Genomic DNA, 26,815 nt, shown 5'->3' with positions numbered 1-26,815 from the left:
ACCACCACCACCACCACCACCACCACCACCCACTGAATCCTGCTCCGCTCAAGGCCAGGTATCGTCTCTGTAAGAAGTCACTGTCGGATCCCCAAATCCAAGCGTCAAAAGAAAGTTGATGCCGTCAACTGTGAAGGGGGGGGGGGGGTTAAGTCTGCCAGGAGGGAGCCACGAGGGCCACTTTGATTTCCTCGATGCGCTGTCCCGCGTCCCCCCCCTCCTGCCCAATCCGCTCCCTCCAAATAAATCTCTAAGTGAATCCCGAGCGAACGCTTCTTTTTTTTTTTGACGCGCGGTCGGAATCTGACTCCTCCCCCCCCCTGCCGCCGCCGCCGCCGCCACGCCCGCGGGATCGGACGCTATCGGCTTTTCAGGCCATGACGAACTCAGACTTCAAGTCGGTCTTGACGTCGGGCTTCCACACCGAGTCGTCAAAGTCCAGGTCCATGGAGCCCTCGCTGGACATGCTGCTGTTGCTGTTGCTGCGTCCGGCCTTCCGGTTGGGCAGCCACTGGTACGGGGCCCGCTGGTCCCGCCGGGCCTTTCGGCGCAGGCGCTTCTGCTGCATCAGCACCTGCAGGCGCTCCACCTTGCAGCGGGTCGCCCGGTTCTCCGTCTGACGAACGCGGTCACCTGGTTTCGAACGAGAGAAAGAGGAGAGGGGGCGTGGTCAGTGTGTGTCGGCAGAATTAACTCCAAACAAAAACAACAAACGGGCATCGAGAAGGTTGTCAATATATCTTGTCTTTGTGTTTCACACACACACACACACACACACACACACTGGTATTTGCTGCTTAACCTCCCCCCCACTGAGCCTCATTAGCCCCCTCGGTGCCATTTCATTCCCTTATCGCCGAGGGTGGGGGAGACCTTTGTAGACGTGGATCTCCTTAAGAACCAATAGCGAGGCCGAGAAAAGCACAAAAACGAGCTTGAGACGGCACCGTTCGGACTGCGGGGGGGGGGGGGGGGGGGGGGGGGGAAGGATGATTACCGCGCACGTAATTGCAGGCGACACGCCTCGGTGGCTCGGGCGCGCCCGCTAAGTGCGTCTCTAGCCGTTGATGTGCCTATAGGAGCATCCGGTCTCGGGGGAGAGGCTCGGCGTCGCATGCCTTTTCCCCCCACACACACACACACACACACGCACACACAGCCTAATGCTGTATATTCGGGGGGACTTGGAAGGAAGGGAAAGGAAACCGCAATCTATTAGCCAGCTCCATTAGTATCTGTCTGGGAATTAAATAATTAAATAATGGGCTGGAATGTCAATAATCCGAAGAGCAGCAGCCATCTCTGCCTCTGCTGCACAACCAGAACCCCCCAACAGACACGCACTCAGATCCGCATTCGAGTGCATCACGACACACAAAACACACACGTGTGTAGGCGACCCCCGCGCACGTGTATACACAAACACGCTCGCGCACACACACACACACACACACACAGCAACAGCCGCAGTAGCTTTTAACGTGGATCGATGGCAAATTAAAAAGACCTATTGATTAAACCGTAGCTCTAGTGCAGCCATCCATCTCGAGGCCCAGGACAACGCTATTGGCTTTCAATAGAAAATGCAAGCGAATGGAAATTGTAAGCAGAGAGAGAGAGAGAGAGAGAGAGAGAGAGAGAGAGAGAGGAGAGGAGAGGAGAGAGAAGAGAAGAGAAGAGAAGAGAAGAGAGAGAGAGAGGAAGAGAGAGAGAGAGAGAGAGAGAGAGAGAGAGAGCGTTTTCTTCCGCTATTTTCTTTTCTTTATTCTGCTTGGAGCTTCCCACTCTCAGCTCATTGACCCCCCCCCCCCCCCCCCTTCTCTCTCGCTCTCTAATACCCCCCTTTCACACCGCAGCTCCTCCCTCCCTCCCCCAGCTCTTGCCCCATGTCTCCCCAGAGACAGCTAGGTGGGGCAGTGTGAAGAAGCACGAGGCGAGAGGGGGGAGGGGGGTTGGCGTTATGGGTTAAGGAATTCCTCCCCCAGGGCCGAGGGCGGGGGGGGGGGATAGGAGAAGAAAAAAAAAGCATAGAGGAAGAGGGCGGAGAGTAAAGGATCAGCCGTAGTTGGCAGTTTTCCCGATCGATCGTTGCCCTCCTCTGCTCCATCGGAATGAATCCCTGTGTGGGCTTAATTCACCCCGTCCCCTCATTTGCTCATCGGATCGGACCTCCTTTTTTATTTTTATTTTTTTATTATAGCCTCTCCGGCTATAAATATTCACCGCCGCCGCACGCCTAAGAACTGGACTGCCACCCGGGCAGCCTTGATGCTGCAGGAAAGGAAGAGGAATGGTGACACCGAGCCAACAAGGGGGAGAAGGGAGAAAGAAAGAAGAATACTTCTTCACATTCAGCCACACAGACAGAATCGGGTTTTTCCCCACTTCCTGCCGTCGTGTTCTGCCCCCCGGTACCAACGCATGTGTGTGTGAGGGAGGGCAGCGTGTCATCTCTGGGGGTGTACAAAGAGAGGGGGGGGGGGGTTCTCCTACATTAGAGCTATTGTTCCGCTGCCTCCGCTCCATGTGACATCCACATACGCTGCCGCAAGGCTTTGTTCCCTCTCCTCTCTCTCCTCCCCAGCTCTTGCGAGGTACAAGCAAGAGCTTCGCCCCTGGAAGTACAAGCCGTACACAATGACGGCGGCAACGAAAGCCGACGCGTGCCGACACGACCGATCGGCGTGCCTCGTCTCAGTGTTCGATCCACCGGGGTCGTCCACTCAATCCTCGATTCCTCGACGGTGAGATCTACTTGGACAACTCCGCGGTATTTAAGAGCCAACGCGGACACACAGGGCCGTGGGGGTCTTGGCCTTTGTCTTGGCAAGGTCTCCGAGAATGTGGAGCTACACCAAACTTAATGTGTGTGTGTGTGTGTGTGTGTGTGTGTGTGTGTGTGTGTGTCCATTCATCAGCGTCACCACCGGAGCCCTGGGCGGCTGGGCCGGACACAGCTGGCCGCAAGGATCTCCAGACTATGTTTATAACAGAAGGGCTATTATTAGGGCTGACTAAGAAGGACAGACTATACACACACACACACACACACACACACACATACTGGATGCAGAGACTACAGTTTGATGTGAGCACCATAACCTTGGAGGACCCAGAGAGAGAGGGGTAAGAGACATAGGGAATACATATAAATATAAGAAAGAGAGAGCGAGAGATTAAAAAAAACAACCCCGCGTGACACGACATCAGTGAAAAGACATCAGATCTTTTTCCCGGAAACGCGCAGTGGAAGATATCAAAGAGGACACAGTGAGGAAGGAAGGAAGGAAACGCCTGTGTCCTTTACCCCCTCTACCTATCTTTTCTTCTTCCACTCCCACCAAAAAAAACTACATTTTTCATCCCCAAACTGAAGACTTTGACAGTGAACCTGTACATACACAGAGAGAGAGAGAGAGAGAGAGAGAGAGAGAGAGAGAGAGATGAATAATCGATGCGTCAGTGTTCCTTGCCTTTGAGCCCAGCAACAAAGCAAGGACTGAGATAGAGAGCAAACGGGAGGGTGGGGTGGGGGAGAAGGGGGAGGAGATGGATGGAGGGAGGTAGAAGGAAGAAGAAAAAACAAAAGTGGGAGGAGGGCTGCAGTGTGCGGGACGCACGAGGAGATTAAAGGAGCTTCTCCTTTCATTGATTGTACAAAGATCGGCCTTCGTTGCGGTTGTCTTAGTGCCGCTGTTTGTTTGTTTGTTTGCCTTGATAGGTCTTGTGATCTTGGAGAAAACATTGTGTTTGCTCAGCATCAAAGCCCCCCCCCCCGGTGTTACTCCCCCCCCATCCCTCGTGGTACATGGGGTCAGAATCACCGCAGCGGCGTCTCGATATCAGAAAGGTGTCAACAGGTGAACGTGGAAACCTGAAACCTGACCCAGAGGGGGGAAATAAAAAAACGGCCATTACGTTTAAAGCAGAAGAAGCAAAAGGAAAAAAAAAGACATTAAACCAACCAATCAGACGCAAACTGAAACGGCCAATCAAATCAGAGCTAATATGAGCACTCCGACAGTCAGTGAAAGGGCACCGACGGCCCAGCAGGGACACGAGCTCTTCAATGACTTTTAGACATCATTTGCATACTCTCTCTCTTTTTCTCCCCTCTCTCTCTCTTTTTCTCCCCTCTCTCTCTCTCGCTCTCTCTCTCCTTGTCGACAGTGAAAGGGCACCTGATGTGCTTGGCTGGCTTCGATAGATAGCTCTGCTCTCCGACGCCGCGGCGTTCGCTCAGGTTCCCGGGTGCACGTGTGTCGTGCCGAAACCCCCCCCCCCCCCCCCCCGTGCATGTCTATGCGTGTGTGTGTGTGTGTGTCGACAGCAGAGTAAAGCCGACCAGTGGATAATGACCAAGCAGGTCAAGCCTTAAACACAGGACTCAATGAGGTTAAGGCTGTAGGAGCTTGCCCCCCCCCCCCCCCACCCCACCCCACCGTGTGTCTCCCTCTTCTTCTCATTCTCCCCCCACCCTCCCCCTGCCCAGTCCCTGCCAGCACGAAGCTAACATGACCTGACAAACCGAAAGGGGACGTGGGGGACGTGGGGGGGGGACGACACACACAAGAGCTGCTTGGGGGAAGCTTCCAGAGCTAACTTTGCCCCTGCTTCGCCCCCTCTCTGTGGGCCGGTGTTGAACTAAGGCAGCTGCAGTGGGAGTGGGTCTAAAAGGCAGCGCTATAATCCAATAGTGCCCCCCCCCCCCTTTGCCCCACAATGGCTCAGCCTGGTGCCCTGTATGCAGCCCCTGTCTCCGGCCCCTGCACAATGGGTTTGGCTGGGCAGGGGGCTGAAGGGGGGGGGGGGGGGGGGGCCAACCTACTCAGTGAAGGAATTTAGCTAACAATCAGCCTGCCAGGCCAACGCTGACCCCCCCCCCCCCCCCCCTCCATCTCCTGTTCAAACCCCTAAACGAGTCACGGGCGGACAAATCCTCGTACTCAGCAAAAAACGTTGCAACGAAAGCCATGAAACCCAGCAAGTCGAAGACTTAAAGCAGGCATTTTGCTGGCCAAGTGCGCGTGTGTGTGTGTGTGGGTGTGTGGGTGTGTGTGTGTGGGAGTATTTCCAAACTCTTTATTTGCGCTTGCCTTCTCGCACGTGAACTGAAAAGGGTAAAAGGATCTCAGGAGACGGCCCAGCTATGTGACATTTTCAAGAGGCTGTTTTAACCCATTTCACCACACACACACACACACACACACACACACACACACACACACACACACACACACACACACACACACACACACACACACACACACACACACACACACACACACACACACAACACACACCACACACACACACACACACACACAACACACACACACACACACACACACACACACACACACACACACACACACACACACACACACCACACACACACACACACACACACACACACACACACACACACACCACACACACACACACACACACACACACACACACACACACACACACCACACACGTTCAGGGAGATGAGAAGCGCGGGTTGTCCCTGCAGCTGAATGAAGGTTTCTGTGAGTTAAGCCGCGGTGTTAAGTCCAGTAAGTCTTTCATGCTTGCTTGGGACACCACGGGGAACAGGGGAACAGGGGAACAGGGGAACAGGGGAACAGGGGAACAGGGAAACAGGGAAACAGGGAAACAGGGGAACAGGGGAACAGGGAAACAGGGAAACAGGGGAACAGGGGAACAGGGGAACGGAGTCGGCTAAAACGCGCCGCTACGTGTCTCCGTGAGCCGAGCTGAGCAGGAAGTTGCCATTCTTTTCCTTTCGACTCGGCCGTTGGTTAATCAGCGGGCAGTTGGTCCGACTGATGGACGGGATGTAAACCCTGTCAGATGAATGAAGGCATAGTGTTGTGGTTTTACCATCCCCCCCTACCCTTCCCCCCTCTTACTGCACTCTACTTCACAAAGCAAATTCTTTTCAGAGCAGCATTTCGAATAAATCTATTAAAAAGGCCAAATGAACACAGGCGACGTATTGATGCACAACACAGACGTGGAAAGAGAGAAAAAGAAAAAGGGAAGACGGGGAGATGGACTTTGGAGACGGGGCTGTTTTTGGACAGCAAATGGGGGAGATGGGAGGGGGACGAAGAGAGAGAGATGAGTGGGAGGCGAAGAGGGGAAAAGGGGGGGGGGGGGGGTATTAGGTCTTCCCTGAGTTAAGAAAATAGGCCTGTGTTGTTCCAACTGTTCACCGGACAATTGTGAAGGCACCAGGGTGACGCAGAGGAACACTGGACCCCCCCCCCTGTTCTGTCAAACTAAAAAACACTCCGTTGCCACTGAAGGTCAAAAAGCAAGGGGCGGAGCCAGAGTAGGACTAACAGAGGCGTATGCCCCCCCCCCCTCCCCACCCCACCCGGACCATTCAATGCACGTTTACCAGCGAACTCGATTCCTCGACGGGAGATAAGGAGGCGGCAGAGGACAATGCCGTTTCTCTCAGCCCAGCCGGTCTAAACTGCTGACTGAATGTTATCGCTTCTGGACATCTGTCTGACACTCCACGTCCTGCGTCTCTGCGAGGGGAAGGACTTATTTTATTTTTATTTTTTTTTTTAAATGCCCCAAAACTCCAGACTCCAAATCGGAATATCATCCGACCTCGAGCACCTGCGGCGGCCCGGGACCTCGGGCATCAGGGTGTGTCGAGGGTGCCCCCAGCTGCAGCCCTTCTTTAAAAGGGAGGCAGGTTAAATACACCAAAGCCTAATCTAATCTAATAAACATAACCCGGCCCAGGCTGGAAGGGGTAAACCTATCCCTGGCACACAATAACAAAGCCATCTCCGCTGCCTGACAAGTGAAGCCTGACTGAACAGGTTTGGAGAAGCTGTATTGCGTAATAAGAGACCCCACCCCCCCCCCCCCCCCCCTCCCCCCCCCAATCTCTTCCTCGCCTGCTCTGCCTCAAACCCCCAGGAGAGAGAGAGATACATATGACTGTTTTTGTTCTTTAATCTGACTGTTATGTTCCCGCTTTGACAGTATTTAGACAAAATAAATTTAAAAAAAAATAGATGATGAAAGATGAAAATAGCTGCTCGCACGAGGCAACGGTGCAGAAATAAACCCGACAGAACCGATATTCATCCTTTGGTAGGTTTCAACGCAAGAGCCGACCCCGGTAAAATGACAGGTTCTAGATTGCAGTCACACACACACACACACACACACACACACACACACACCACACACACACACCACACACACACACAACACACACACACACACACACACACACACCACACAACACACACACACACCACACACCACACACACACACACACACACACACACACACACACACACACACACACACACACCACACACACACACACACACACACACACACACAGCGGTGGGGGCGGGGGGCGGGGTCACTCACCGGGGGGTTTGCACATGCGGATCTGACTCTGGCACTGCACCAGCGGATGAAGAGTCGGCGGCGGGACGATCGGGCTGCTGGCGGGCACGGAGGTAGCTTTGGCGGAGAGGCCCGTCATGCGGCGACTTGCGGCGAGGGAGGCGGCGACGGGGACGGGGAGGCGGGCGAACCGCACTGGGTCTGGTAGCGGAGCTGGGTGAGGGAGGGGGGCATGCCCTGGTAGTGGCGCGTGGCGCTCAGGAGGTCGTTGAGGATCTGCAGGATGGTACCGATGTCGCGTCTGGGGCGCCCGCTGCTGTCCTGGCAGTTGGGGTGCAAAGTGCCTGAGAGAGGGGGAGGAGGGGAGGAGGGGAGGAGGGAGGGAAGGAGGGGAAAGCGTTACACAAGATTTCTACGAATTTTCAAGCAAGCCTTCGCCTTGAAGGTCATTCCTGCATACACATGCCCACAACAGACCCCGAGGCCAGACAGAGGAGAATGTGTTGAATGTTCTAAGTTTTTTTCTTGCTTCTTCTTCTTTCTCATAAAAGGAGGCTTTTTAAAAAATGCAGCTCTGTGTCCTCTCACCTGAAAAAGGTCCCTGAGAAGACTCCGGGGGCGTGGTTGACGAAGCTCTCAATGATGGCACCGGGTTTGCGGGAGCGCGTCGAGGGACTGCTAGCGCCGCTGGGGCTGCTGGGACCACTGGGGCCACTGGGGGCTAGTGGGGGCTGCTAGGGCTGGTGGGGCTGCTGGGGCCGCTGGTGCTGGTAGGCTGCTGGGCTGGTGGTGCCGTTGGGCCTGCAGTTAGCCTGGAGGAAAAACATTAATAGGATAATGAGTCTTCTGTGGTGAAAGCGGTGTGAAAAGAAACACATCAGTACGCAGTCACATACGACGTTCACACGATGCATCATATGGAGATTGTGATTCATTTAAGTGTTGCAGCTCCGCCCCTGCATACATACTACACGGAACATGACCTTTACGTCAGGGTGTGTGGTAAATACTTGACGAGATCGAGCAGGAAAAACTTGAGCTTTGTGCTGCCACCCTATAGCTGCAGATCAGCCAGGACATCCTGTTCCCTGAAACCCGAGAGGGACCAGGATTTAGCAGCCCCCGTTTCTTCACCTCAGCTTAACTTGGATCACTCGACTGACACCTGAAAGTAGAAATGGGAACCCTCCCCTCCCCTCGCCTCCCCCGGCAAAACGCCCTCTGTGTTTGCGTGCGTACGCACGCGAAAGCCTAATGAGGAATAGCCGTTTCCCTTTTTACGATCACTCCCAAACTGGCCCCGTCGTTCCTGTTATTCTTGTTGTGAACCATCTCCCCCCACGTAGTCGTCCACCGACATCTGGTTCCCATTCGGCTTCCCATAGGGCACAGCTCGGGGAAGTGGAGAAAGTGTAAACAGCGAGAGGAGACCAGCCGTTCTTTGAAGTTATCTCAAGTTAAGTAAACGGTTGTAAACGGTTAATGATGAATGGCTGACAGCCCGGAGGTTAATGATCAGTCTTCACGTGGAATACAGACAAGTATGATTCATATAAACCTGCCTCTCTTTGAACCCCATCCCCTCCTTTTTCCCCCATCGAGCATAGACGTGGTCATCGGGATGCCTGGCTAGTGTGTGTGTGTGTGTGTTGGCTTGTTGCATGTAGCACACTGCACTGATGACTAAGTGCTCTTGGTTTTTGGAAGCACACAAGCCTTCTTCAGAGCCGAGTAAACCCGGGATCGCCCTCACGCTGCCGGGACATCCCACTAATCAATTTATTTTAATGGAGGATGATTTAGTTTGCGTTCGGGGTCAAAACCCCTTTGCCTCCATTGTTCATTCATGAGAGGCCCGAGTGCCTACGATACCATCCGTTGTGTACAAGTACGATCTCTTTGAGACTTACTTCGGAGCAGAGGACCGGGGCCGCGGGGGGCCGGCCTGGCCAACGACGTCGTGGCCGGGCTGGCTTGAGGAAGGCTGTTGGTAGTGGTGGTGGTGATGGTGCTGACTGGCCGGAGAGCGGAATGAGACCTCCGGGGACGCTGGACGGGTGAGGGGAGTGGGGCTGTCGGTTGTCGGGGGGCTACAAGTGAGCGGAGGGAGGGCGACTGGTGGTACATCGGGGGCAGCGGCTGGTGGTGCTGTGGAGGGCAGCGGTGAAGGAAGGGAGACTCGGGAAGAAGGGGAGGAAGGGACCTGGTGCGAGGTGGGTGCCGGGGTGGCCGTGTGGATGAGGGGTTGTTGGGGGTGGGGGAACGCGAGTGGGCTGCGCCCCCCGTGGGCACCGCCCCCGCTGCGGTCTCGCGCCGCCCCGGGTGGATGAGGTGTCTGTGCTGGAGCTGGGGACCGCCGGGGACTGCTGCGCCGCCAACTGGAGCTGGACGAACATCATGTGGTCCCCGACGCGCAGCGCCAGGGTGAGGGGGGAGCGGCCGGACAGGAAGTCACTGACCTGCAGGCGGAGAGAGAGAGAGAGAACGGAGAATTTAAGAAACCAGCATAAATCATACATGATTTATTGGCGCAGAGGAATAGAAACTCTGCATCCACATCGTGTACAGAATGCCGGAGCCTTTCAAAAGAGAGGAGACTTCCTCCTTTGTAAGTGAACCCCCCCCCCCCCCCCCCCCCCCCCCCCCCCCCGCTCCCCCCCCCCCCCCCCCCCCCCCCCCCCCCCCCCCCCCCCCCCCCCCCTCGTCTCACAGACACACAGACACACCACATTAGCCCGTCGTGCAATCAATCGCTCTTCTGTAACACTGGCCTATTTACATCTGCTGGGGAGCCGCGGATGAGGAGACCCATTGGGGAAAAACGCACACAAATAAGCGCCCACGCTCTCGCTTTGCCTCCCACTGCCGCCCCCCCCCCCCTCCCTCCCTCCCTCCTCGGCCCCCCCTGCTCTTAGTCAGCAGTGTCATTCAGCTCAGAGACAGAGGCCACCCTTCTGTCTGGCCCGGAGCCTGAAAAATCAGTCCCACGTCCAGGAAACACACCCCGCCCGCCGCCCTCCCAACACAGAATGGACGATTGTCCGCTGGCGGATCTGGAAGGGCTGCCCTTTTTTTGGAGCCCTGGCAACGACTGATAGGAGCCGAGTGTGGGAGGCCTTCGCCGTCCCCCGCCCGTGGCCCGGATGGACACACACACACACACACACACACACACACACACACACAGCAGAGTTGTCACGACTTGGCCGGAGGAGTCACACCAAACAACTAAAGTCCTCTTGCCCCCCTCTCCCCTCTCCCTGCGGCTCAGTAGCGGCGTGATTTCGCAATTCTGCTTCTGAATCCCGAGTTACATTGATGTGCACGTGGGGGGGGGGGCATAAAGGAGGACAGGAGTGAAAGAGTAATGACAAAGCAGAGAAAACAAGTAATGGAGGCATGCATACAAAGACGGCAAACGAGAGCAGAGGCCTCACTCCCCGAAAAGACTCCCCGAAAAGACCCTGCAGCCTTTTGGAGTGTGATCCCTTTTTTTTTCCTTCTCATCTGCTTATTTATTTCTCCTATCGACCGCCGCCTCTCTGTTGCCAGGGTGACCTTTGCACGTCGGTATTGACAAAAGGGGATGGGAGGAGAGGCAGGGTGAAAGGACAGGGGGGGGGGGGGGACGATCTGATGGCTGCATTTCATCGCGTAAATAATCAACAGCTAAAAAGCGGCAGGAAATCAGCAGGAAGGTCGCTGCTGGATAAACAGAAACTTCTCAGAAAGCTCCTCACGGCCTGTTGATAGTCCCGTCCGCACCCATGATTACACTGTCGCGCTTAGACAATAAACCCAGCAGGGCGCGGCGTGAAGTGAGGAGGAGGACAGGGCAGGGTGCTACCTGAGAGGACTTGAGGAAAGTCCTGCGTATAAAAAGGTCACCTGCTCGACAAGATGTGCGCGCGCGCATGTGTGTGTGTGTGTGTGTGTGTGTGTGTGTGTGTGTGTGTGTGTGTGTGTGTGACCTCGGGGTGGTGGTGGGTGTGGAGGGAGGCGGAATCCTAAAAATGGGTGGGGGAGAGAAAGAAAGAGAAAAGGAGACGCTGACTGTTTGTGTGACAGCTGTCATGAGAATGAGTCGACAGTTTTCACACTCTCTCTCTCTCTCTCTCTCTCTCTCACACACACACACACACACACACACACACACAGGCCCCGAGGGAGACGGTCCTTACAGTGTTTAGTTAAAGGGAGGGCGGAAGAAACAACCCCGGGAAGCGAGTGTCTGTTTGATTGCGGTACCGTTCAGACCTCCGATCCTGAATCCACATTAGACTGTGGTTATTCAACGGGTCGGGCCGTTGTTTGGACAAATATTTGCCACAAAAAAAAAAAAAAGATATTCCGGTCGGGTTTGGCCTACTTGACACGGCGCTTCAGGTTCTTTTGTCAAAGATTATACATATGATAGACCTACTGTCTGTTGCTACTTTGTATGATGCCAGTGCCCTCAAAGGGAGACCGATACCAATTGAGCTCTTCATTCGATACCCTCGGATGGGTTTCTTTGTTTTTTTTTGTGTGCCAGTGCGAGCACGCGTGAGCGAAAGTGAGAGGGGAAAAGGCCGACAGTGAGTGACAGCAGGAGAAAACCGAGAGGAGGCTTCATCGCCCTCCTAATGACTACTGTGGATTATTCAAAACCACCGAGATGAAGTTCACGTCCTCCTACCGAGCCCCCCCTCCCCCTCCCAACGCCACATGGCAGGCTACAAATTAGCCGGCGAAAGGAGCAAGCTGTCCCAAGGCCGTCTGTGGTGGTTTGTTATGGTGGACGGAGGGGGGGGGGGGGGGGGGGGGGGGGGGGGGGGAGAGGAGGAGGGCCCCCTGCTTTTGTTGTGTTTAAGGCTGACGGAGGGGAAACCAGTCCTCCCATTGTTCCCTTTCTGGTGGTGCGGCAGTGGAATGCAAAGAGAAGACGCAGCTCACGCCTGAAGAACCCGGCGTGCTGAACAACAACACGCGTGCGGGGCGACTCCTTAGAAACGTGACGGGGGCTGAGTCGCCACGGCGACGTGCAGGTGTTGATAAAGAGCCGCTCCACCTAATTGCTCCGCTTTAACAACTGACAACGCCCACCCCGCAGAGCCGGCGCCGTCAACCATTTTGTTTTTAGTTGTATTTTGTTTAGCAGGCGGCTTTGGTCCGCCATGCGGTGATGGGCGTAGGATATGATAAGGGGGCAGGAGGGGTGGAGAAAGGATGGAGGAAAAAGAGGGGGGAGGGTGGCATGAGGAGAAAGGATGGCGATGGGGGGGGTAGGGTGTCAAGAGTGGTGGTGGGTGATGAAATATTCAGTGAGAGCGTGCCTCTGGCTCCTTCCCTCTTTTTTTTTTTTTTCTCCCCTCTTTTCGACATCTCTGGCTGACAGTTTTATTTATTGGGGTCCCCGTGGTTCAAGGAACTCATTTGCAGTCGCTCTTCCTTTGCACACTAAGCGAACTCATGGAGGAAGATAAGGAGCGAGGCAGGAAGAGAGAGGCTGAGCGGGGAGAGAGGGGAGGGCAAAGATGGAGAGAGAGAGAGAGAGAGAGAGAGAGAGAGAGAGAGAGAGAGAGAGAGACGTTCTGCTTCTCGTCACCTGTCGAACCCGCCAGGTGACGAGTGCGCTTCACAAACCTGTTCCATCGACCTCGATAGTCCCCGTGTAGACAAACACTGGCTAAAGATTCAATAGCAGCCCCTCGAAAAGACGAGAAATTAAAATCAATGACTTGCATTATGCCCTAAAAATCCAAAAAGCAGCCACGGTGGGGGGGGGGGGGCTCTTCAAAAAGGCCCCATGAGAAAAGATACGACGTCTGTAATATTGCCTGATAAGAAACAGAGTGGTGGGGGGGAAAAGGATTCCTCCTCCTCACTAATATGACTTCATTGGGTCTCGGTGGCGGCCAACAGACGTGACATTCCCAGGCCGTCGCCCCCCCCCCCCCCATCGCCGTGGGGGATGGAAAGAAACGCCGGTCGAGACTCAAACGCAGAGAAATGAGACTCAAAGAAACGGACATTTAAAATGGATGTTGCCACACACACACACACACACACACACAATAGGACAATGAAATCCACTGCAAAAATCCATCTATCCCGTGATTGCCCCACAGCACACCTTGACCCCCCCCCCCCCCCCCCCCCCCCCACACCTCTTTCTCACAATGGGGGATTACACAGGTGCAAAAAGTACTGCCTGATCAGCTCATTAATGCGATTTTCAAGGCCGGGGTGTTTTTTGTTGTTTTTTTTTTTTTTTAAACTGGCGTGAACTAAATGGGCCTTTAGATCAGCATTGTCTTCTGTTCCGCGCACGATTTGATTTACACGTCCCGCGACACAAATTAATTTGTGCCGCGGGTTCATTTAGGCGGCAACAAAAACAAATTAGCATTCTAAAAGAAGAGCTAAGATACACTTATAGCGCACGCGCATCAAGAACCTCTGTTTCTTATGGCAGAGGGAAGGACAGAGGGAGCTATAATTTAAAAAAAAAATGTAAAAAAGGAGGAGGAGGATCCTCTCATATTGACCAACAAACGGGACTAGAGTCATTTTTCAATTCCTCGCACACTCCCGAATCCTCGATACAATTACTCGCCAATGATTTCCAGTGGTGTCAATCCTGCTGATTAACTAGCATCGAGAGGAGGTGTTCTACAGGACTGGAAACATATTGACCATCGGCATTGAGCTGTTTTACACACACGCTTAGTCACGGACACACACACACACACACACACACCCCTTCTGTCCTCTTTTGTCTTCGTTTCCTTCCCTCCATGGAGAGTCTCGCCCGTATTGCTTCATCTCCAGCGAATTACCCAAGCGCGGTGAGCTCGAGCTCGCCCTCCCCCCCCCCGTTTACCGACCTCTCTAAAAAGAACTTGCACGTCCACTTACAAGACCGACTCTTGCGACGTGGAGGACCTCGTAAGGGTGACCGGCGGCTTTGCGTCCGAACAAAAGCTGTGCCGTATCGAAGAGGAGGAGGAGGAGGAGGAGGAGGAGGAGGAGGAGGAGGAGAGGACAGGAAGTGCTCGTCGGTGGGAGCACGAAAAGTGGAGCAGATATGTAAACGCCATTCCACAGGGGGACATATTGGAATAGCAACCCCGAGCCGCCTCCACCCCCCCCCCAAAATTTAAAAAAAAAAAATCGGTGTTAGCGTTCAAGGCAGAATTAGTCAATCTGCAGCCCGCTGAGCCTCGCTCCAGCCAGAGATTGATTCTGAAAAACCGGCGTGCACTCGACTGGGTCTAGCTGACGCCTATGGATGTGTGGAGGATGAAAGAGGGTGGGTGGGGGTGTGGGGGGGGGGGGGGGGGCGAACTTAAACAGTGACCCTCAATCATTGTTGTGTGTTTGAGGGCTTGTCAGCTGGGCAGGTTTGGTGCTCATGCTTTAAGACAGGAACAAAGAGGTGGCTGCTTGGGGGAAGGGCAATGTGAGGGGGGGGCTGGTTGGCTTTTATTCTAACATCAATGTGCATCGATGAGCAAATAGTCCCCGTGTGCTGAGAGGGGACACATAATCCTTATCTTTCTGTCAAATATACCCAGATCAATAGATGGAGCGCTGATGTCACCGGAACAATAAATAAATCAGGAATATTGCTTTCATTTCCACTTGTCTTGCGAGTGTACGTTCATTTTCTCATTCTCTGAACTCAATCCTCTTAAATATATCCTTGCAATTCTGCTGTGTGTGTGTGTGTGTGTGTGTGTGTTTGTCCGTGCATGATTGCCTATGTGAGCTGAACACACACACAACCTCTATTTAACAGACAGGAGAGGAGAGTAGCACAGGCGAACCGCCCTGGCTAAAGAAGCCAGAGGAGGAACCGCCCTGGCTAAAGAACCCAGAGGAGGAACCGCCCTGGCTAAAGAACCCAGAGGAGGAACCGCCCTGGCTGAAGAAGCCAGAGGAGGAACCGTCCTGGCTAAAGAACCCAGAGGAGGAACCGCCCTGGCTAAAGAACCCAGAGGAGGAACCGTCCTGACTGAAGAACCCAGAGGAGGAACCGTCCTGACTGAAGAACCCAGAGAAGGAACCGCCCTGGCTAAAGAACCCAGAGGAGGAACCGCCCTGGCTGAAGAAGCCAGAGGAGGAACCGCCCTGGCTAAAGAACCCAGAGGAGGAACCGCCCTGGCTGAAGAACCCAGAGGAGGAACCGTCCTGACTGAAGAAGCCAGAGGAGGAAACGCCCTGACTGAAGAACCCAGAGGAGGAACCGTCCTGGCTAAAGAACCCAGAGAAGGAACCGCCCTGGCTGAAGAACCCAGAGGAGGAACCGTCCTGGCTGAATAACCCAGAGGAGGAACCGCCCTGGCTAAAAAACCCAGAGGAGGAACCGCCCTGGCTAAAGAACCCAGAGGAGGAACCGCCCTGGCTGAAGAACCCAGAGGAGGAGGCCCTGGGAGAGCCGTTAAGGCAGAAACAAGGGGAGGGAGAAGACGGAAGGAAAAGAAAAGAAAAAAGAAATCCCATTTCTATAATTTCCGGGACTTTTATTTTACTCGCTCCACAAGTCTGAAACAACACTGGAAGCTGTTGGCTAGCTCACTGTGAAGACACGCCCCCGGACTACTGATGAAGGAGGAAGGCGATCTCCTCGGACCCCGGTCTTCCATGAATACACACACACAAACACACTTCCTGGTAAAAAACACCAGACCTCACATGACCGAAACACACAGGTGTGGGTGGGGGTGGGGGTGGGGGGGTTATGAGAGATCCAGGGGTTGACACACGCTTCTCCTACGGCCGGCAGAGCGAGCAACCGGCCCACATCTCCCCGAGGCTATTTTGGGGTGTATGGGCATATCAGTTATCATGTCAGACACTTTTAAGAGCTAAAGTGCATTGATTGATTTTTGATAGCCTCAGAGTTTTTTTGGGGGGGGCTTTTGTGTTCCTATTTTTTTCTAATCTTACTCAGTTGCTTAATCTCTCCGCAATCTATATCATTCCATTCCGCTTCATGAATTATAAAGAGGAATCAATTTCTTGGGATAAAAAAAAAAAAAAAGAAAACACACAAAAGCAGCTTTATGCCTTTTTATTAAAAAAATGCATTTACTTTAACCTTTTTACCCTGCTATGTACCCTACGCCCCTTCTGTCTACGGCCGCGCTGCAGGATTACAATTATTATCATAAGACAACAGTAATAATGTACCATAAGCGAAATATTTCACAATATTTCCTGACCTTTTAAAGCCTTTCTGAAACCATCAGTGTGGCTGTATAGAGAACCGAAGAGTGAGAAATCAGCTCATTGGCCGACCCGGCAAAAGGCGCACCACACCGTGGACAAGGACACACACACACACACACACACACACACACACACACACACACACACACACACACACACACACACACACACACACACACACACACACACACACACACACACACACACACACACACACACACACACACACACACACACACACACACACACACACACACACACACACACACACACACACACACACACACACACACACACACACACACACACACACACACACACACACACACACACACACACACACACACACACACAGAGAATTTCCACCAGAAAATGATCATCAGGGAAGCCAAACAAACAACTCTCTATCTCCGACCAGCCCACAAATGTTAAGACTTAATGCGCGGACACGTGCATCACTCACGCCGCCATCTTGTCCCGTTTTGGACATCAGTCGGCGCCGCATCACCGACGGACGCACGTCTCAGTGTTGCCCAACGCCACAAAAGGAAGTAGGTCTGACTCAGTCAACTGCAGGGTGTTTCATACGTCACACTGCTGCGCGCGTGTGTGTGTGTGTGTGTGTGTTCACCCTTATCGCCTCTCCTCTCTCACAGCGCTGAGGACTCTTCGCCTCTCTCTCTCTCTCTCTCTCTCTCTCTCTCTCTCTGCTCTACTCTCGCTATTGATCATTTTTTGGGTTGAGTCACACCCACTCAAACGCGGGCCGACCCACAGAGCGGTTTCACTGGAAGTAAGAAGGAGCCGGGCCCCGCTCGGGCTTCCAGGAACACTATGCTAATGCAGAGCGAGACGGCTGTCATCTGATGATCCGGCACTATGTGTATGAGTGAGTGAGACGACACTGCAGTCACAACACACTTCCTGGAAACCTGCCTGTGCATGAGAGTGTGTGTGTGTGTGTGTGTGTGTGTGTGTGTGTGTGTGTGTGTGTGTGTGTGTGTGTGTGTGTGTGTGTGTGTGTGTGTGTGGGGGGGGGGGGGGAGGGGGTGGAGAGACATTACAGATAGGAGGTATAAACAGAAAGGTGGTAGTGAGTGTTATATGTGCTGCTGGTCCTCTCTCGGCTCGCAAATAAACCTTTCTTGTTAGGTGTTTGCTCCTGGTTTACCGCAGCGGCGGCTTACACACACACACACACACACTCACAGATGTTACTAGGATACAAGGGGTGTTGCTGCTTATTATATCCCAACAGCCTGCGCTGGATGTCGAGCTCGGCTCGGCTTGTTTAAAAGGCTGAGATTAGACAAGCAAAGAGGCTTGTGCAGCCGGCTCATCTCATCTCCTTCTACAACCTCACATAACCCCCCATCCATCCACACACACACACACACATATTCAGATTGCATCTGTGTTGCATCAACAGTCTCCTTACCTGGGTTTCCGTGAGACTCTCCAAGGCTTGCATTACTGACTGCTCGGGTCTTGATGCTTGAGACTGCGAGGAGAATTTTTTAAAAAAGGGAAAGATTTTTATTTTAATTTTAAAAACAAACTGAAAATGGTGAGAAATATGCACACAAACAAGAAAACGAAAGCTTGCGCGTTGTTGTTGTCGTCGGGGACCGCGAGCGGAATGAGATCTTACCATTAATCCTGCTTCGACTGTCGGTACAAGTGTTAACTTGCTCCCATCGGAGATGCCGAGGTCCTGGAGTTTGCCTGAACTGAGTCGCCTGCAGGGTTAAAAGAGAAGGAGATAATTGGACCGTGCTGACAATATCTTCCCTCTTCAGACACACAAACAGCCCCCAGCCGGGGGGGGGGGGGGGGGGGGTTTAGGCAGAATTCAAAACTAGTTTGGAAAAGAGCCGTGGGTGAAAAGCTCCATGAAAGAGAAGTATTGATTGAGCTGTCATATTTCAATTTGGAGTACGGTGGAGCTTGACAAGCGCTCGCACTGGATATCTGGCGCCGCTCGCCTAAGTGGAGGTGAGTGTTTTCTTTTCGCTGTTTAAATCACCATCGCAAGTCTCTTGCGAACGGGCCTTTGAGACTCTGGAGGCCGTTGACACACATGAAGTGTGTCTTCAGTGTTTGGTGCAGGAGTGTCTCTACCACCGCCTCCTCCTCCCCCTCCTCCTCCCCCCTCCTCCTCCTCCTCCTCCTCCTCCTCCTCCTCCTCCTCATCCTCCTCTGTGAGGAAGTGGTCTGTTCCTGCCGGGTCACGATGCACCGAAGCCACTCGCAGCGTCTTGACACTCTCTCGCTCCCCCCCCACCCCCCTCCCCTCCCCCTCCATCTCTCTGTGTGTGAAGGATATTTCAGGACAGCCTGACCCAAATCTCACCCCATGCAGCAGAACAAAGGCCCCCTCGGCCTCGACTTGCTGCAGGTCTCCATGTTTGAGGAGCAGGAGGGGATTTAACAAATAGGGGGTGGGGGTTCAGGTTTTAAAGGATGATGTGATTTAATGGATGATTACAATGGGTTGGGGGGGGGGGGGGGGGGGGGGGGACAATGCTGATTGTTTGCATGCGCTGAAAACCCTCTCACCGCCTCTCATTTATTTATTTAGCATAACACCACCTGCACTTAAGTATAGCATGCATACTACTATGTATTGACCTGCAGTTATTCTGGCTGTTGCCACGCAACGCTTCCATTAACACCCAACCACACGCAGGACACCTCCACCTTCCATCACACATGGGACAAGTTCAAGATATACTATGCATGTGGGGCCGGTGCACGGGAAATAAGACCACTTTACTCATTAATGTTTCACAGGTTTGATTCCAAAGCCTCAGTGTTTCTAACGGAAGACCCGCAGACCCCCCCCCACACACGGTGCTGGTGAGCCGCGCGTCATCCCAACATGCTCGCCGGTGTCCTCGGATGCATCGAGGGCCGCGGTTTGCCTTTCCGAGGCTTAAACCCGAGATCTCGGCCTCCCATAAATCCGAACGCACAGATTAACGAAGACCGCTGCAGGCCCCCGGAGCCTGAACGCACCTCAACTCGGCTCTATATGCGCGTTAAATTTGTATATACTGGCGGAATAGTTGCACCATTATGCGATTATTTACCATATATAGAGTCAAAAGGTCTGCATCTCTTCTAGTAAACAAGTGCCAGTTTGGGTTCACTCACGTTTCTTTGTGCAGCAGCGCGAGTCTCTCGCGCGGCACTTTGAGTCGCTGCGACAGCCTCCTCTTCAGTCCGTCCACGGTCTCCTCCTGGGGCAGGGAGAGCTCGAAGCGTGTGCCGGTGGTGGAGTGGATGTACAGATTCATGGAGGGCTCCGTCGGGACGGCCTCACAGGACGAAGCCCCGCGACTGGTGCAGCTCCGGGCGCTGGGGTGCTGGTCCATCCGATAACCTGTGGTTTTTAAGGGGGGGGGGGGGAGGACGAGGACGAGACGAAGTAGAGACGGAGATGAAGCGGGGTGTTTTTTAGGAGGGGGGAGGAGGAGGATGGCGAAGCGGATCCGTCGCTTCGGCTGCCCGGTCCCGTGTTCGAGAGAGCGGTCTCTCTTTTCGAGTCGGAATAAAAAAAAACGGTCCGTGTCCTCTCTGATATTCCCACAAGGAAAGTCAACTAAACGACCTTCTTTTTTTTTGTTTTTTTGTTCTCCCCGTTTCCTTTCTTTGTTTGCCTTCTCCGACGTGCACGCGAGAGTCTTCCTAAATGCTACATAGAAGCGCCAGTGTGTTGTCAGCAACAACACAAATATTTTTAAAAAAAAGGAAAAACAATGCCAAAGACGCTCATATACGCAGGCAGGTTACCTTTAAAACCCCAAAGAAATAGGGAGGTCTAATAATAAAAAAAAAAAGAATTACAAAAAAATATAAATTCCTCTCGGTGTTTTTAGGAGCTTTAGAAGAGAAAACACTCGGTCCGGTTAGTGGGGAGAGAGAGAGAGAGAGAGAGAGAGGCTCTCCGCTGCGCTCTTGTACCCACGGCAGCTCCTGTGAAATATCGACAATGAACATTGTCCACAAAGTATCCCACTTCCACCGTCGACGAGAAGAAAGATACGCCCACAGGCCACGACCGGGCCAATCACATGAGAGCTCCCTTTAGAACGCTTGTTGACTTTAACCCAATGGCGAGAAGGGATCCACACCCACGTGGAGGGCAGGCGACGTTTAGGCCATTCATAATAAATTTACAGCATAGGACTAAAAAAAAAAAAAAAAATATATATATATATATATATATATATATATATATATATATATATATATATATATATATATATGAGCTGTGCCCTAAGCTAAGGTCACTCACTGCTCACTGGAGTAAGTTGTTTAATAACTCTCTCGCTATTAATTATGTTGTTTTCACAAAGTAAATCCATGAGAACAAACTGCTTAGACGGCTTCACAATAGCCAAAACAATGCGTATTTATTGGAACAAACATAGCATTAAAATCGTGAAAACAACTGCAACCCAGTGATCTCTACACTGGTTAATCTAAATGATCAGATGGTTGTGTTGTTGCATCGAAACCTTATCATCTCCAGCTGACCTCAGCTCCTCATACATGCACAAAATATGGAAGTGCATGTCGGTCAGGAAGAAGAACTCGTTATCAGGCTAAACATTAGGGCCAGACGCCTGTGTTTATAAGCAAATTAACATATACACACGCACGTATATATATATATATATATATATATATATATATATATATATATATATATATATATATATACACATATCTGTATATTTATTTACCATATGGGTATCTAAAGAGAGAGTCGGGGCTTTTGAAGCGACAAAGGAGATACTCGGTCGCCACCCAGTGGCCAAAGGCGGAACTGTGACAATGAGTTTACTTTGTGCACAATTTCCATTCGGGCTTTTTTACAGCAAACGTAATTCTACCCGTCAGAAATATGACTTTAATTATTCTGTGTGTTGCTCTGAGCTCGATCATATGAGTAAGCTTATTATACTCTGGTTTATTAAAGAAAAGGTCGTTATTGCGCTTTGTGCAACAGGCCGACAGCAGCAACGACTTTCTGCCAGATACTAATTATAATTTACAGTAGCGGCGACATTCTCCTGTCGTCGATACGAGGCCTTATTAAGTTAATCATGTCCGCGGCATTTACATGGGGGGGCTCATCCAATCACTTGACAGCACGCTTTCCATCGATCCAGTCGATTGACTGCTTGTCTCCGGATCGATTTCTTAACCCACCGACACAATACGCCAAAAAAAAAGAACTGACAACATGTTCACATGACAGAAGAAAAAAAAAAAAGTTTGGGATTTGACGGGAGAAAGAAAAAAAAACAAAGAATGCACTTACCAATTATTGTGGCGAGAACGTTAAAGCTTCGCGTGAACGCGCGTCGTGTTCCCGTGTGTTCCCTCAGCTTTGGCATGTAAAACAAAACCCAAGTGGTGATTGAACAAAAATATATTTTTTTAAATGTAAAAAAAACGGAGATAAATCCAAACACTTGAATATCCACTTCTGCGTGTCCTGCAACGCACGAGACCTCCCGACCAATAAAAAGGAGCTGCGGTTACGTCCTCTGCGTTGTGAGCGCGCCGGCGTCTCGTCTCCGTATAAGAGAGAAGCTCAGCACCCGAGGGTGAGACACCTCTTTAACCGAGTCTTCTCGGATATGGGCGGAGCCTAGTGTTCTTGTTATGTCAGCATGTGATTTAAGGTAGACCCTCGCCTCGTCTCTCAAATATAACCACCTTCTGGTGTCATAACCGTCGGGTCGGAGTGGGTGGGGGGGGGAGTATTGTTTGCTAAAAAATACCCCCCAAAAAAGGGTGTCAGTGCGCGCGCGGGCTATATCCAAGTAAGTAGTAACGAAGCAGCTTGTTTTATGCCACCTTAAAAAGCAGTTTGGTGAAGCGGACGCGAGGGGGCGTGGCCTTGTCGTTGAAGACACAGAGAGCGTCACCGGGCAACAGAGCAGGTAAACAGGCTCCATGGAGACGAGGGCACGTCCGACCGATAAACAAAAACTTCTCCCGCACGATGCACTCAAGTCAAAGTAAAGATGGACCTTAATATTGAATATACTCGACAGTGACAGCATATGCATTACAATAATACTAAGTATTGTCAGTTCAATGTACTTTAAGTACAAGTAACACACTAGTTATGGCCATTGGTTATTGTTACTGATACTCTGATATTATAATATTATTATAAACACATTGTATGTGTTGCCATCTGCTTAATAATATCATTTTTTTAAAAAGCATGCATAATGATGTATTGCAATAATACACTGTAAAGCACTTTATAATGACTTCATCATATTATCTCACAATTGCAGGTGACACATTGTGTTCCCATTGCTTGAAGCAGTTTAACTCTATGATCACATTCTAATGTATTCTAACAAGTGATTTATAATGCATAAATAAAGGTTGTGATGTATTTCTCAACTGTGGGGAGTATGAGATCCTTGCAGCAACAACAAAAACACATTGTTAGTGAGTGCCAAACATTAAGTGTTGTGGTACTTGACCTATACGTAATTATAACATGCATTATGGTTATCGGCGTAACTCATTGTGATTTTTTGTGGCTGCTCATGACTATAATTATCCAGCGTCGCATTACTCGCGTGCTTTGAATGCGTCGCTGACTCGGGCGTCACAGAAAGGGTCACCGTCGCCTCCACGTAGCTCAGATGTGAGATAATCATCGCCATACGTTCACCTCAAAGACGAGAGAGATGTTGCGCAACGCAGGACGCTGCTGCGCGCGCACCGCGTCGAGAAGGAGCCCTTTTCCTCCAAGCCTCGGGGACCGGCACGGACTCTCTGTCTTGATTAGAGAGACACACACACACACACACACACACAACGTGCCCCTGCAGCGTGTTATCACATTGTCTGAGTACTGAAGCATCCTCGTGTATGCGCGTGCGTGCGCGCGCATGTGAGATATAAAGCAGAGTGTGTTCAAAAGAAACATCTCCCAGAGACTCCACGAGTAGAGCAGACAAAGGTCCCTGTCTTTACCCAGCACCAACAGCTTTATCTGCTTCCATCTCTCTCTCTCTCTCTCTCTCTCTCTCTCTCTCTCTCTCTCTCCCCCTCTCTCTGGGGGAGATGCTGACTCAGATGAACAAATTGAAAGGAGTTGGTTAAACTCCCTCCTGTGATTGCAACACAAGCCTTTGTTAGGAGTCAAAACTCTGCGCTTTTGAATGATCTTGCTCCGTGTAGCTCGTTTTGACGCACGGAGCGCATTGTGTGTGTGTGTGTGTGTGTGCGCGTGTGTGTGTGTGTGTGTGTGTGTGTGTGTGTGCGTGTGTGTGTTTTTGAGGTTTCAGTGCAGAGCGGAAGCTAATGCGCATTGATGTTTGTCACTCCGGCCTCACACGTGCGAGATAGAGAGAGTAACGTTCCTCTTGCAGCCGTGAGACTGTCAACACGGGGCGGGTCGTGCAGAACACTCTGACCTTGTTTGACCGAGTTGAGGCCTTCGAACTGAGCAGATGAGCTGGGTGTTGTTTAGCCCCCAAAGGTGCACGCTCTACACTTCGCGCAACTTCAGTCGTGAGATTGCCGGTTGCTCGTTCTCTAAATCAGAGCTCCCCGACAGACAGGACAATGGTGTTACATTGGTGAGCATGTTTGATTCAGCCGCTGAAGTTTACATTTAGCTTACATTTAGCTTGTTTTGGTTAAAAAGGTTAAAGGTCGCGTGTCGAGAGAGTCGGAGAACAGCGAAAAGCCCAAAACAAAACTCTGGCTAAACGCTAGCTAACGGTGCGTTCATGGTTTGCATTGTTACGGTTAAATGGACTAAAACACAACATATTTATCTTTAGCAGCGGGAGGTCGTAGAGGGTGCGATTAACCCTGTTAAAGACTTAATATTACTAATAAAGAAGCTACGGCAGCTATTCTCAACGAACATGGGCTCCGGCCCCCATCGGTTCGGCCCTCTAGTGGGCCGCGGAGGTACTGTCGAATGGTTCGATTAAAGTATAGAAATATTTATCTCGTGATCAGCGAAGCTCAATATACCTAAATGTGCTCGAGAATACACGTCGGTAAAAATAAATGAATACATTTTTAATGGCCCGGTTTCGTTTGAGTATCGCCACGACAACCATCGACGCATCATCAGGTAGTAGAGACAAACATGTTTAGCCTGTGTTGCCACCGAGCTTCCGCTTTTTTAAATTAAGCGACGCCGCATTTTTCATAACAAAAGAACAATGTGGGACACAACCTGCGGCAATAAATATGAACCCGATGCTGGATGAGGGTGAGCAGAATATTAGTTGAGGTCGTTACAGCTGACAGAGTCTTTTATTATTCTCTTATGTGTCCTATATGTTTTTTATTTGGTCTGCTTGTCCTCAGAATCAGTGGGCCATAAATTACAAAAAGGTTGAGAACCTCTCGGCTAAGGTGTGGCGTTCCCAACTAATGGCAGGTAACAAACGCAGCAAACTCCATCAAGGTGTGTGTGAATCAGAAAGGAACATATTTGGCTCGATCGTCACTACAAATAACCTGGAAAAGTTCCGCGGAGAGAGATCTCTCTCGCAGAGAGAGAGAGCGCTCGGGGCCCCCTGTGAGTGTTTCCTTGTATTTTGGGTGGGGCCCTCATTTCGACATGCCATTTGTTTTCATCCCCCAGCAGTCAATCGCAATCGGATTGAGGGAGAAAAAAAACACACTGGCGTTAATGCACAAATTTATCATCAGCAAGCCAAATGTAGGCCATACCCCCCACACCCCACCCACTCACCCCCCCCCCTACGTGTAGATGCACATGGGTAAGCCTGTGATGGAGGATGCGAGAGCCAACCCCATATGGAGCTGCACGATAATGCATCACGCATACTTCTGGGAAGAGTTTATTGACAAGGGAGGAAGGCCGTGTGGGCGGGTCGTAAACATTTCTCATTGGATATCAGATCTGGTGGGACAGAGCAGTGTGTGTGTGTGTGTGTGTGTGTGTGTGTGTGTGTGTGGGTGGGTAGGTGGGTGGGTGTGCGCACACGCGGTTGTATATGCGTGAGCCCGTTGCTGTGTGCGAGACAGAGTCAGTGGGACTTGCGTGGGCGTGTGTGTGTGTGTGCGTGTGTGTGTGTGTGTGTGTGTGTGGGTGAGCAGCATTCCGATCCATCAAAGTCACCAGTGGGCCGCCCTCTGCCTCGGGAGAAAAATGAACCATGCCCCGACGCACTCAGCCTGCCCTGCTGTTGTTCTGCAGCCACCATTTCCTACCCTGATTCACGCTGAGTGGCCCCGTGAGTGGGACGGACACACCTCGCCGGGTTCACAACACCACGCAGGAAGCTGACGCATACCGGGGGCCTGCATACCTCGCGTGCCGATACAAAACCAGGTGCCGATACGGGCACAAGTTCAGTCGGCGTGTCACGGCCCACGCGGCATCACTTAAAGTCTCCATTCGACCGGACCCGCTCCATATCCCGGGCCTCGCTCTTGGTTTTTGGACCAAACAAGGCTCCAGATGTTCACGTGTCCTCTGATGCGATTGGCGCGTTATCTTCGTGGAGGGTATTGACTGCAGCCTAAGTGCCCCGTTACTGTAAGTGGATGAAGTTTCTGGATGATCTGCGCGGGGCGAGACGGGGCCAGTGAGATTGAATTGTGATGGTGGAGTCCATTTCAAACTGAAAGACTTTAAACTAGATTCAGAAACCTGGGGAACGTGTTGGTGGTAGTGAGCGATGCGGAGGACACGAGGTCACGGAGGACACGAGGTCACGGAGGACATAGTCGTCAATGCACACCAAATGAAACACTGAAATAGTATGAATGTGTATCACTTTTGTAGCAGGGTGATCTGCACATCTGGAGAAAAGTGTTCCATATGAATTAAATCTGTAAGATTCTCCTAATCCAAAATATTATTTTTTGTGATCAGCTTTGTGAACTTATGACTAACCTGTTATTAAGTCTGACATTCACTCATATCACACAAGACACTCTGAGGACGTTGATCGTCCTTATTGGTGACTTTCCTTCATCAATATTGACCAAAATACAGAAGACCATCTCTTTGGGGAGAGCCTACTTCAATTACTTCAACGTCTACATTATCGTTATTCACAAGACATCTGAAATGGACAAATATGTATTCAATATTAATATGTTGTTTATTTCACAATTTATGTCGTAATGTGCATCTCAAGCTATAAACATGAAATTCTA

General features: G+C 51.5%; 1 protein-coding gene across 1 annotated transcript; it reads right to left on the bottom strand.

Moving 5' to 3' along the window:
- midn (midnolin) lies at positions 1-22,264 on the bottom strand. The gene is given in 14 exon segments (XM_034531487.1): positions 1-633; positions 7,418-7,537; positions 7,540-7,744; positions 7,990-8,148; positions 9,351-9,500; positions 9,503-9,544; positions 9,546-9,606; positions 9,608-9,675; positions 9,677-9,754; positions 9,757-9,855; positions 18,051-18,113; positions 18,264-18,351; positions 19,769-19,997; positions 21,945-22,264. Coding segments are annotated over 14 exon segments (1,701 nt in total). The 5' UTR covers positions 22,021-22,264; the 3' UTR covers positions 1-370.
- Between the last annotated feature and the right edge of the window lie 4,551 nt (positions 22,265-26,815).

The sequence above is a fragment of the Cyclopterus lumpus genome, chromosome 4 (assembly GCF_009769545.1).
Source record: "Cyclopterus lumpus isolate fCycLum1 chromosome 4, fCycLum1.pri, whole genome shotgun sequence".
NCBI lineage: Eukaryota > Metazoa > Chordata > Actinopteri > Perciformes > Cyclopteridae > Cyclopterus > Cyclopterus lumpus.
This window is presented reverse-complemented; position numbering and strand designations above follow the sequence as displayed.